Genomic DNA, 13,549 nt, shown 5'->3' on the forward strand with positions numbered 1-13,549 from the left:
ATGCTGCACTCCATCACTCTACTTCTTGGTCAAATAGTCCTCACACAGCCTTGAGGTGTGTTTTGGGTCATTGTCCTGTATAAAAACAAATGATAGTCCCACTAAGTGCAAATAAGTTAGGATGGCTATCGTTGCAGAATGTTGTGGTAGCCATGCTGGTTAAGTGTGCCTTGAATTCTAAATAAATCACTGACAGTGTCACCAGCAAAGCATCCCCACACCATCACATCTCCTCCTCCATGCTTCACGGTGGGAACCACACATGCGGACATCTTCAGTTCATCTACTCTGCGTCTTACAAAGACACGGCGGTTGGAACCAAAAAATCTCAGACATGGATTCATCAAATCAAAGGACAGATTTCCACTGGTCTAATGTCCATTGCTCGTGTTTCTTTGCCCAAGCAAGTCTCTTCTTCTTAGTGGTGTCCTTTTGTAGTGGTTTCTTTGCAGCAATTCAACCATGAAGGCCTGATTCACGGTCTCTTCTGGACAGTTGATGTTGAGATGTGTCTGTTACTTGAACTCTGTGAAGCATTTATTTGGGGTGCAATTTCTGAGGCTGGTAACTCTATGAACCTATCCTCTGCAACAGAGGTAACTCTGGGTCTTACTTTCCTGTGGCAGTCCTCATGAGAGCCAGTTTCATCATACCGCTTGAAAGTTTTTGCAACTGCACTTGAAGACACTTTCAAAAGTTATTGACATTTTCAGGATTAACTGACCTTCATGTCTTGAAGTAATGATGGCCTGTAATTTCTCTTTGCTTATTTGAGCAGTTCTTGCCATAATATGAACTTGGTCTTTTACCAAATATGGTTATCTTCTGTATACCACCCCTCCCTTTTGTCACAACACAACTGATTGACTCAAACACATTAAGGAAAGAAATTGCACAAATTAACTTTTAACAAGGCACACCTGTTAATTGAAATGCATTCCAGATGACTAACTCAAAGCTGATTGAGAGAATTCTAAGAGTGTGCAAAGCTGTCATCACAGCAAAGGGTGACTACTTTGAAGAATCTCAAATATAAAATATATTTTGATTTGTTGAACACTTTTTGGCTTTCTATAGGATTCCATATGTGTTATTTCATGGTTTTTAATTCTACAATGTAGAAAATAGTAGAAATAAAGAAAAACCCTGGAATGAGTAGGTGTGTCCAAACTTTTTACTAGTACTGTATATTCAGTCACAAGTCTCTTGGTTTATTTTCTGTTGCCTTTTTAAATGTTTGCTAAAATTATGTATTTTTTGTATTGTTGCTTTATACTGACACAGTCTTTAGTTTTGATCTACACTATCATCTCTAAATGAGTAATCAGTTCATGGATGTATAAAAGGAAGGCATCCGTCAAATAAAATGGAGAACGACAGGGAATAAGCAGGTACATGTAGAGCATATCAATGACAAACGAAATGGTACAGAGACGTAACATTAGCAAGAATAACATTAGATATTTGCATGTTATGTACTGGACAGGGGGCTAGAGCAAATATACACCTTAGTGAACATTTATTTTGTAAACTAATGTTAACTTCAACAAACATGACAAGTAAATAGACCTATGTCTCTGTAAAACAAAGTTAAATACTAAAACAATGTTAGACACAGTCTATGATATTAGCCAGAAAGCTCTGATGCTAGCTAGCTAACCAGTCAAGTCTATGAAAGAGGCTAGCTAGCTAGCATCAGCTTGTTAGTGGTTATACTGTTTTCAAAATGTTCACACAAGCACATTGTTGTAGATTTTAAATTCTGTAAATGTAATTTAGTAATTTTAACTAATTTGATACATAATTAACAAGATATCCTTCCTATTGGCAATGCCTGACAATGCACCGGAAACGTCTCCCCCGATAATAAGGGGGCTTGGAACACACATTGAAGCTATTGCCAGGGTTAGAGGTTCCAAGACTATTCTATTAGTTATATTTCTATGTGTGCTGCTTTGTGGTCACTCAATCAGCTGTTCTTCAATAAAATAAACACATTTAAATGGTTTTGACGGATATGTTATAGTCATGACGGTCTTCATTCATAATCGTTGGTTACAAGGTTATACAGTAATTGTGCCAGCCCTAACTCCACTAAGACTGAATAAATAAAAACAGCTCCACTGGCAGGCACACGCACGCACACACACACACAGAAACACAGACAGAGACAGACACATACACGCACACACCAAAAAGCTAAGTAGAGAAATGGGAATAAATGATAGCCAGGATCCAAGAAGGAGGCCAGATGCGTCAGCCTCATTTCTCAGTCTGCTGCTCAGGTACAGAGCTGACAGAGAGCCAACATGAATGTCAGACAGGACATGCAGGTCCAGCTACAAATGGATCCCTTTTTTGGGTCAAATATTTCCAAGAAGAAACAAAGGAAAAAGTTGAAGTGGGTCTGGGCTGTTACTTTAGAGTAGGGGTCTCCAACCTTTCTTGCCCAGGGACCCCATCCATTGCAAAACTGGCAACAAAGGGACCCCATAACTGTCTTATCATCAGGTGAATGATATTGGCAAGGAGAAGTAATCAACATTTTAAAATGAATAGATTTGGTTGATATTTTCATTATTTTGACCTCCCCACATTAGAATTGGAAGAGGAAGTGTAAACAGCCTATTAGCTAGAAAGGTAACTTCAAACACATTATCGCTAAGAGCAGCTGTTTAGCTGGTTAAACAAAGGTTAGCCATTTGTTTGCAAAAATGAATGTCCAAGTCAAGAGAGCTTACCAGCAGCACTTGCCGCACTGGTAGCCTATTCACAGGTGCTTTTCAAAGCCTATATCACATACTCCAGTGAGTGTAATTTGTTGAGAAATAAAGTTGACATTAGAAAGAAGATAATCTCCTCTTTTCTACTGTAGGTATGTAAATTCAACATTTGTGTATTCTTTTGTTTCTAGCGATATTTTTAAAAACATAGATGTTTTTTTTTTTTTACTATTATTTGTTTATTTTATTTGTAGAAATATTTTTGCGGACCCCCTGCAGTACTTTCAGTTGAATACCCCCGCTTTAAAGAGACTCAATAACTGTAAGTAAAAAGTAAGTAGCCTTGCATGAGCCTTGGCTTGTGCGAGCCAGAACATCTCATAGGAGTAGGAGCCTATCCCGTTTCTGTAGTGTGAGGAAGCTTGACGTTCAAGTACACCCTGGACAGGACGCTAGTTGATCCCGGGCCTTGCCCCCAGTCTCCTTAATGCTAGTGCCAAGCAGAGATGCATCGGGTCCGATTTTTACAATCTTTGGTATGACTCGGCCAGGGATCAAACTCCTCCCAAGCACAGGGCAGAAACTAACCACAAGGCCACTGACTTTGTCTTACAATACGGTTAATGCTAAGCAGGTTGTTAGTGCTTGTAGCTGAGAGGATATAGGAATCAATCTATTTATGATAAGCAATACACCGACGTCTGCATGCGCAAATACAAACACACCCTGAAAAGCTCTATACTTGCTCTAGGCCAGACTGTTGAGCCAGGGCCAGAGGGCTGCTAGCTAACATATGTGACTCGTTATTAGGAAACTAGGCGTATGTTGCATGTCACTACTTCAGAGGAGAGCCATTTGAACGTACAATTTTTGGGGCAGAAATGCCTTCTGGAACATGTGAACTTTCATGTGGCTTAATAACAAACTTGTATGCCATCTGTAAATACGAATAAAATGGTTAAATATGAGCCTAGTTGGTTTAGCCAGAGAAAAAGTCAAGAGCCTTCCCGCTAGCCATGATGGGCTGAGATAATGGGTGGGCTGGACATGCCCGAGAGATAACTTTGGATTGGTCTGCCATGTAGCACGCGTTTGTCTATTACGTGAGCTGGTCTGTATGTGTAGGTAATCCTTTCTAACACATTTTTGTTTTTAAAGATATTACTTAGTAGAACTACGAAGTTGTTGCTCTCCACTTTCTGGAGGACCGAGTTTTGAAATCAGTGAAAGACCCGGTGGAATTAGAGTATGATAGCTAAGGAGATGGAGAAAATTCTGGCGTTTGATTGCAAATATGCAAATGGGTCAAAAAGAGAACACACAGAAGGCTGTTGTATAAAACACTTGTCTCCGGATCTTCAAACTAAGGCAACCGTGGCATCCGTGACAGAGAGGGGGAAGAGTTCATCCATGATAGTCTAGCTAGCTACATTTTCATATATTACACATTTCTAATTGTGTCAGAAAGTCATTTTCATTTCAAGTTAAAGCGTATTGTTAGCTAGCTAGCTAATGTTCGCTGGCTGACTCGCTAGCTAACGTTACTTATGTGATCTGTGTAGTAATATTATTCGTATCTCAGAGCCATTTGCATTGCTAGTTATAGCCATTTGCATTGCTAGTTGAATCTGGTTGGTTAGCTATCTTATGGTCTCCCGAGTGGTGCAGCGGTCTATGGCACTGCATCTCAGTGCTAGAGGTGTCACTAAAGACTCTGGTTTGATTCCAGGCTGTATCACAACCAGTTGTGATTGGGAGTCCCATATGGCGGAGCACAATTGGCCCAGCATCGTCCGGGTTTGTCCGGGGTAGGCCATCATTGGAAATAATAATTTGTTCTTAAATGACTTGCCTAGTTAAAGAAAAAAAAGAAAACAAGTAATGTTATGAGTTGTGATTAAGGTTTCATTGTTTAGCTAGCTAGCTACATTTCCAAACAAAAGACTTCACGATGCAAGTAACAATTTCAATAGAATGTTCATCATGTCACTGCGACAACTGGCGATAGACATAGCTGGTAAATGTGAATAATCAATTACAAATTTACGAAAGCTCAACACACGTTGAATATGTCAGCAAACGTTGGCAAAAAAAGCATAATTAAATTGTTGCCAGCAGAACAGTTGCAGTCACCAACACTCCGGACAACACAAAAACAGCCTAACCAGCTCTGCTAGGGAGAGTAAAATGGTCAGAGTGAGCTGTTCCTTCATTTGTGTCTGGAAGTAGCTAGCAAGCTAGCCAACGTTAGCCAGTTAGCTTGGGTGCTTGACTGCTGTTGTTAGGGCAGAACGGTCGGGTCAACCCTACTCCTCGGCCAGAGCGTCCAGTGTGCACTCTGAATGCTCCGAGAGCGAAATGCTCAATTTATGAACGGAAAATATGACAATGCCCGGAGCGCACTCTGAGCACACTCTGGCACTACAGATTGAATTTACGAACACAACAGTAGTATAAACCAGCCTTTATTCTTGAAATCTTTGGTTGTTTAGTACATGGCCTCACATGTGAATCCTTAAAGAGCTAGGTGGGGCTAAAGCTAAGAGGGTGAGAATGATGCTGAATGGGTGTCGACAAAGCAGAGCTCTGAGGTAGGTGTACCAAAACATTAATGGGCCATTTTTGGAAAATGAGGTTACAAGTTTATTGCTTTCCCATTGTTCCTCAACTGTAGTGTTTGATATACAATTTTCTAGCTCTGAGTCTCTACACAATTTCAAATTTTGCTACATAAGACTGAATCGAGCCGGGCGTTTACATATTGGTTTATTAATTAGATTTGGTATTCTGTTTACTTTGGGTAGCCCTAGATCTTTAAAGATTGGCCCAGGTGTCCTCTCTAGGAAGGCCAAATTAAGAAACCTTATGGAGCAGAACCCTGTAAAAGACCACCGCTTACGGTAATCCTCCAATAATAAAATAATTATAATAATAATGAAACATTTAAATTTGTATAGCGCTTTTCATTACAGCATTACCTCAAAGCTCTTCATAGGCTAATATAAATGATAATAATAAAATAAATACAATAAAAACATCATACATTTTAAATCAAGGCAGGAAAAAGCAATAGTAGGCTAGGTTCTAAAATAACTTTACAGATTAGGACTATAAGAAAGATAATCTGTAGAAATGTGTTTTAAAGTCCGTTTTAAAAAGTTCCAGTTGATGGAGTGGCTCTCAGATGGTCAGGGAGACCATTCCACAGGCAGCAGAAAGCTCGATCCCCCATAGTACGGTATACATGTCTTGGGGACTAGAAGCAGTAGTGAGTTGCTGGAGGTGGCTCATTGATAAAGATGAGGTCGCTGATGTAGGTGGGACTCAATCCATGTAAAGCTTTAAACACTAGAAGGAGGATTTTAAAGTCAATCCTATAGTTGACCTGTAGCCAATGGAGTTCGGCAAGGATGGGTGTGATGTGGGCTGACTTCTTGGTCCTGGTCAGAACTCTGGCAGAACTATTCTGGAGAAGTTGGAGCCTCTGAAGTTATTTGGCTAGAAGGCCCCCGAACAGAGCGTCGTCGTAGTTGATCCAAGGAAAGATGAACGCGTGGACAAGTTTCTTTGCATCTGTCTGGCAGAGAGATGGTTTGAGCCTTAAGTTTTGCAGATATGTTTTATATGGGCATCAAAGGACAGAGAAGGATCAAACTTGACTCCCAGGTTGCAGATGACAGAACAGATGGATGACTTGACTGTCAATTGTAGGGCAGATGTTTCCAGCACTGGTGACCTGCTTGAGTGTCCCAATAAGCATAGCCTCAGTCTTGCTGCTGTTCAGCTGGAAGAAGTTCTCTTTCATCCATGCCCTGATGTCATCTAGGCAGCTGCCAGATTTTGCTAGGGCTGAGATGGTGTGCGGTTTGGTGTTAATATATACAGTACCTGTGGGACACCACATGTGACTGTAGACTCCTACGATCTGGACTGTCCAATAGTGATGTAGTGATGTATTGCTTCCTATTGGAAAAGTAGGAGGAGAACCAGTTCAGAGCAGTTTCAGTGACTGCAGTGTGCTCTCTGAGATGCCACTGGAGGATGTTGTGGTCAACGGTATCAAAACCAGCAATAAGATTGAAGAGGAGAAGGAGGAGGCTAGGTGATCTAAAATCTGCAGCCATTAGTAAATTGTTCGTAACTTTCACCAGAGCTGTTTCAGTGTTGTGCATGGGCCGGAAGCCAGACTGGAAAACTGCATACAGCTGATTGGAAGACACAAGGGATTGAAGCTGATTTGCAACCACTTTCACCAGTACTTTTGATAGAAAGGGGAGGTTGTAGATGGGCCTGTCCCCATAGGAGATTCCTCTTCGGTTCCAAGTAGAACCCTCTGTGGAAAGGGTCCAAAAGGTTTCTACCTGGAACAAAAGGGTTCTTCAAAGGGTTCTCCTATGGTGACAACCAAAATCCCCTTTTAGGTTCTGTATAGCAGTGTAGTTGGATAGAATGTCCTGCTCAAGGTTGGGTTTCTTCAGTAAGGGGGTCTGCAATTGTTTTGAAGAGTGATGATACCTCCCCGGTCAGCAGGGACTTGTTGATGAGGCTGGTGACAAACTGAAGCAGGCTATATGAGCAGGTTTTGAGTAGGGATAGGTACAAGGGAGCAAATGGTGCCCTTCATTTTAAAGATAATTGACTGCACAGCAGTGGATGTGACCTCTGAAGTTGCTGACGGGAGTCTGAGTTGGGGGCTCAGGAGGTGGGGTGCAGGTAATCTTAGAGGCCATGATGTTTGTGCTGTTATGTCATTTACTTAAATTTACAAACGCACTCTTACTGAAAGCCAATAAAACCTACAAACACATTATATAGAATGCATACTGAATTTCTATAAACATCAGAGTACTTACTGCTTACTCTGTCTACAGTGCCGTTAATTTTGGGGTGAAAATAATTTCTTAGAATAACAGAACCTCCATACTGATCACTGAACGCTATTTAGTGCCTCTTAAATTCAATCTAATAAAACCGTACAGACAGAAAATATTATGCTATTACACAATAAACTAAGAGAGCAAATTATATTACTCTGTGTTGTCTCTAACTCAGATCTTCTTCCTACCATCTGATCCCACAGAGAAGGCACGAGCCTACACAGTACGACCCTGCACAGTGCACACAGTGCACACACAGAGGTCACACCCCACCTGTGTCTGGGCACAGATATGGAACAGATATCAGTGGAAACATCTGAAGGAATGCAGGGAGGGGGACAGGCGGAACATACGGAAGGGAATGGAAGCTACCAGCCGTATTATCTCTCAAAGCTGATGCACGGGTCATTGGGGTTAGTGGTGTGGGTGGGTTAGCAGGGTGGGATTTTTTATTATTAGGAATAGGGTGGTGGAAATTTTGTCAGGGACAAAATTTGGGCAGTAGAAGTGAGAGGAAAACCAGATCATTGATGTTTGTAGTGGGGGGTGCAGTAAAAAACATGATTTCCTGTGTTTTTTATATATATAATATATATATATATATACTGTATAAAAATATAAAGGCAACATGTAAAGTGTTGGTTCCATGTTTCATGATTTAAATAAAAGATCCCAGAAATGTCCCACATCCACAAAAAGCGTATTTATCTTGTGTTTTGGGCACAGATTTGTTTACATCCCTGTTAGTGAGCATTTCTCCTTTGCCAAGATAATTCATCCATCTGACAGGTGTGGCATATCAACAAGCTGATTAAACAGCATGATCATTACACAGGTGCAACTTGTGCTGGGGACATTAAAAGGCCACACTAAAATGTGCAGTTTTGTCACACAACACGTCACAGACATCTCAAGTTTTGAGGGAGCATGCAATTGGCATGCTGACAGGAATGTCCAACAGTGCTGTTGCCAGATAATTTAATGCTAATTTCTCTACCAAAGGAGATTGGATTTATTTTAATTGATTTTAATTGACTGATTTCCATTTATGAACTGAATCTTTGAAATTGTTGCATGTTGCATTTCTATTTTTTGTTCAGTATATTTCCAGACGATGAGGTTGGAATAATGACAATTATGATAATGCCCTTTTAGTGTAAGAGCTGTTTGAAAAGACTGCCTGAAATCTCAGCCTGTTTTGGTGGGATGGAGTTTTGGCCTGCCTGATGACATCACCAGGTGCTAAATCAGTTAATAGAGGAATAAGAAAGAGTTTGAAAACTCTCTGCCAATAACAGCGATTTTCCATTTTCCCCTCCCCAGTCATTTCACACCCAGACTGTCCTAGCAAAAATCTTGCTTGAGAAATTGTCCCTAGCTGAGAAGCATTTTAATTGAAAACAATTACCCAGAAATGACTTGATATTGAGATAAAAACAATACCTGGCCCAAGTGTTTGGAAGTGCTTAGCTTGTACTGTACATATAAACGGTGTATACTGTATATTCAGTAAATCTCACAAATACACACAACTCCACAGGATTCCCAGTTCTCATGCCTGGTATATTCCACAACCTGGAAGAAAAGAAGGTGATGAGAGAAAGGGAAAAGGGAGATATAAAAACTCCCTTAGAGACGTTCTTTATCAGCTATCCTCTTTCAACTCTTCAGAGACACTAAACCATAAAAGAGCCAAGACATTTGTTCTGTGAAATCTTTTTTTCCCCCTTCATGAAACTGTATCAGACCTCATACTGTAGAAGCTTAAGCCATCGCTGGTACTACAGCCATGGACACAGCCTATGCTAGCTGAAGTGCAACACATCTGATCATTGTTTACTCCATATGTAAATGTGCTTGAATCTTTCCAAATTCAAACAACCATTCATGATATAAACCAACATCCACTGGTCATCTCGCCAAATCATTCATATCCCTTTAAAGGACTAGATGCCTGTAATGATGTAGGTCGGATGTGGGATGTGCAGCCGAAGATAGGATGATGACTTACTTGTTTTTTTGTAGTGCCAGGACCAGTTTTTCACCTTCCGCCTCCACCACCAGCCTCAGTGAGGCAGGATAACTCTAGAACACAAACACAGGACGCGAAAGGTGAGGGGACGGGACACCCAGCAGGGCTTACATACTGGACAGGAAGTAGGAGGGCATGCTGGTAATGGGCTAAGAAGAGGGATTCCAGTTCCCAGATCCCTGGCATTGATGGTTGTCATGTTCTGCTGACTACGTGACCTGACCAGGAAAAATAGTTTTTGATGAGCACATATCAACACCTTCCCATTACTAATGGTCCATCCCAGGATGACCCGGTCATAGACTCTTCTGTTAGTACCGTTCATCATTTCCCTTAGGTAAAAAACTTGGACTCAAATTTTCAAGAGATCAACAGTAATGAAAAAAAAAACGATCTAATGTTGAACAGTAAATAAAACATTACCCCTTAGGTCTATAGCAATAATCCATGTCAGGTTTATGTTAGTCAGAAATCAACAGCAAAAGCAAAAATCTGTTTTTGCAGAGCAAGCAGTGTTTTTCCTTGAGTGCAAGAACAACATTTTTGAGGATTGTCTGCATATTTCAGTGCTGACTGACACCAATTTCCCCAGAACTCCCGCCTTTTCAGCACTCATGATTTATGACCAAACTGGCCCATGGGAAAAGGCTGGGGATCTCGGTCTGTTGGACAGTTTATGAGAGGCTACCAGATACTGTGTAACACACACACACACACACACACACACACACACACACACACACACACACACACACCCACACATTATTATTTTATTTTATTTCAACTTTATTTAACTGTAAGGATGGAAAACCTCCTGCTACGAAAAATCTGTATGGGTTTATGTCCATGCTTCATGTTGTCATTATAACTATTTTACTACACATGTAGAAGCAGGTACACAGACAAGCAGGAGGGCATTTTGATTGCATCTTGACTTAGTCGGTGGAAACACTGTCTTAAACCCCACGGATTTCACAGAGATAGACACAGATATGCAGGGACCATGGAGACAGGCAGAGATAAAGATAGACAGACAGAGACAGAGTGAACATTTGTCCCAGTCAGATGATACTAAGACAGATGAGACTTGGCTCAGGCCTGCTGGGCTCTGTTCAGGTTAGGGCTGTTCTCTGCCAGAAACCCAGTGGTTTTGACAGCAGGTCCATGGTGGGTCCATTTGTGGTCATCACCCCACTGTCCTGACTCAGGATGACTGTGATATTGGCTTGCTACTTCTAGTGGCACCGAAAACAGCTCAATAAAAATAACAGGCGAGGGGGAAATGAGTTGGGTATCATCTCTGATAAAATAATAATAAAACTGAGGAATATGTTGGAATGGTCAACATGGCTATAAAAGCTGGCTCTCGAACAATACAAATTGACATTGTTGTCAAACTCAATTGATTATGTAGTGCCATGACATTGGAATATCTCTCTAATAAAATCAAATGAACTTTCACCTAAATTCTGTCCTAACTAAATAACTAGAATATCTTCCTTGTTCCAGACAAAGCTATAACACATTCTGATGCATTACTTTGTCAGCACTCATGACTCCTTCTCATTTCAGAGATGTTGTTGTTTTACTAATACCCTCCCCATGTCATCAAAGTAAAGCTCAAGCTCAGCATTGAGGAAGTGGAGAGAGTCTGGAGTTGAAAGACTAACATAGTATTTCCTCCAGCTAGGAAAAACCTATCCACTCAGGTATAATCTGAGATATAACTCTTGGAAAGAAATGGCTGTTTTAAATATTCTGGGAGTACTCCTCAACAAATTCAACAAGTTAAGAATAAATTCTTATTTACAATGACAACCTAGGAACAGTGGGTTAACTGCCTTGTTCAGGGGCAGAACAACCGATTTTGACCTTGCCAGCTCGGGGATTCGAGCCACCAACGTTTCGGTTACTGGCCCAACACTCTAACCACTAGGCTACCTGACGCTCCATGCCTGAAATCCATTCAATTTCAGGCATGGGGCGGCAGGTAGCCAAGTGATTAGCGCGTTGGGCCAGTAACCGAAACGTTGGTGGCTCGAATCCCCGAGCTGGCAAGGTCAAAATCTGTTGTTCTGCCCCTGAACAAGGCAGTTAACCCACTGTTCCTAGGTCGTCATTGTAAATAAGAATTTGTTCTTAACTGACTTGCCTAGTTAAATAAAAGTTAAAAAAATATATAGAAAATAGTACACATGGTTCATAGAAAGAACTTCTATTATGTCTTCGAAATCCTTGCTGTGCTTACAGTTCTAGGATGACAAGTGTTAGGGTGCATTTGCTAGCCATCCACAACTAAGTTCATCGGTCCAATACATTTTAGCACAATGGTTAGACAGTTTCAAATCCGGTTGCTACCTGACTTTGTTACAACACCAGACAGTCTAGTTTTCTCCTATCCCCCAAACCATTTCAAAATGTTGCTTTCGTGGACTGCTTTATTTGTAGAGTATAGGAAGCTGGCAAGTTGGGGGAATAATTTCATAGTGTGTGGAGCCTCCGGGTTTAGCTCATACGAAACAAACAACAGAGGGGCCATTTAACACCGTGGGGAGTGAGCTTTCAGTAACAACCACAAAGGGGAATCAGCTGAGGATAAACAGAGATGGGGATTTATTATGGGCTCATGACTGGAACAACAGAAGAGACCAGAGGCAGTCCGGCAGGCAGGCTGACATCTATGGTTGGCTGAGTTATGAGCAGCGTATTAACATTAATCTGTCGTTCTGCCCCTGAACAAGGCAGTTAACCCACTGTTCCTAGCCCGTCATTGAAAGTAAGAATATCTTCTTAACTGACTTGCCTAATTAAAAAAAATAAAAATAAAAATAATAATAATAATAACCAGGGCCGCTAAAAGGCCGCTTTATGAATATTTACCCTGGACGTGAGCTGGCTGAGTGGTTTGCGCTCCGGCCCTTCCAGCAGGAAAGGTACCGTGGTGTCATAGCGTTGGGGCTCAGGGACGGCACTGTGCTGCACACTCTGGTTCAAGCTGTTGCCTGTTAAAAGATCAATAGCAGTGATTAGTGATATAATCAATGGAAGTGATTTGAACTGAGTGGGTATGAGTAGTGGGATACTGATGTCCATCTGGTCTCTGTTAAGTAGACACTTGACCTGAGGTGACCTGACTGAGAGAATGTATATTAATGTATAATGAGAATTACATAACCCCTTACTTCCCTGGTCGTGGCGGCAGTCAACCATGAGATTATGGAGAATGACATAACATTGTTATCAGACATTAAATGTTAAACAGTCTTTTGAACATGTGATTTTTTCATGATTTAGCTTCAGGCCACCTCAAGTAAAATGTGTTGCTCTATTGTTTACATGACCTTGAATTCATTAAACACTAAATGTCCCATTTATGTAAAGGTTGTAAGTCACTTGAGTGAGCCAAACTGATCTACAGCGGTTAAAAAAACAAACATTCACATTAGATATAACACTATTACACGCATCATTTAAAAAAAAAACACTGCAACGTCTGCTTCCAACTCACACCCTCAAACACGTAGATCACCTGAAAGCAGCTCACTTTCCAGCCCACTTTCTAGCTCACGCTCTCAAACACCGAGATCCCATGAACGCAGCTCACTCTCCAGATCCCAATTACATGAATTCTAATCACCTGTTCACACACCTGTATGTCATTATCACACACTATTTAGTTCAGTTCTTTACACCCTATCACTGTGAGGTATTCTTTGTTTTGTGGCAATTCTTTCAGAGCAGTGTTTTTCCTGCGATTTACTCGCCAAGTTTATGATAGTATTTACCTGCCTCACTAACGATGCCTTTGCCTCGGATTTCCCGTTATCTACCTATTGCCTGATCTTCTGGACTATGTTACTAGCCTTTTCCCTGCCTGTACTGTTGCCCTTTTTAACCCCCTGTGTATGACCTTCTGT

The 13,549-nt window shown here is 41.1% G+C and overlaps 1 protein-coding gene across 2 annotated transcripts in view; it reads right to left on the reverse strand.

Annotated features, from left to right (window-relative positions):
• LOC115113208 (disintegrin and metalloproteinase domain-containing protein 12-like) overlaps positions 1-13,549 on the reverse strand; it is a 140,447-nt gene that overhangs the window by 107,069 nt on the left and 19,829 nt on the right. For both annotated transcript variants that reach the window (XM_029640586.2, XM_029640585.2), the window contains exons 2-3: positions 12,513-12,634; positions 9,612-9,685 (exon numbers count right to left, since the gene is read on the reverse strand). In XM_029640586.2, coding sequence (XP_029496446.1) covers positions 9,612-9,685; positions 12,513-12,634 — 196 coding nt within the window. The remainder of the gene's footprint in view (positions 1-9,611; positions 9,686-12,512; positions 12,635-13,549) is intronic.

This window comes from Oncorhynchus nerka, linkage group LG28 (genome assembly GCF_034236695.1).
Source record: "Oncorhynchus nerka isolate Pitt River linkage group LG28, Oner_Uvic_2.0, whole genome shotgun sequence".
Taxonomy (NCBI): Eukaryota; Metazoa; Chordata; class Actinopteri; order Salmoniformes; family Salmonidae; genus Oncorhynchus; species Oncorhynchus nerka.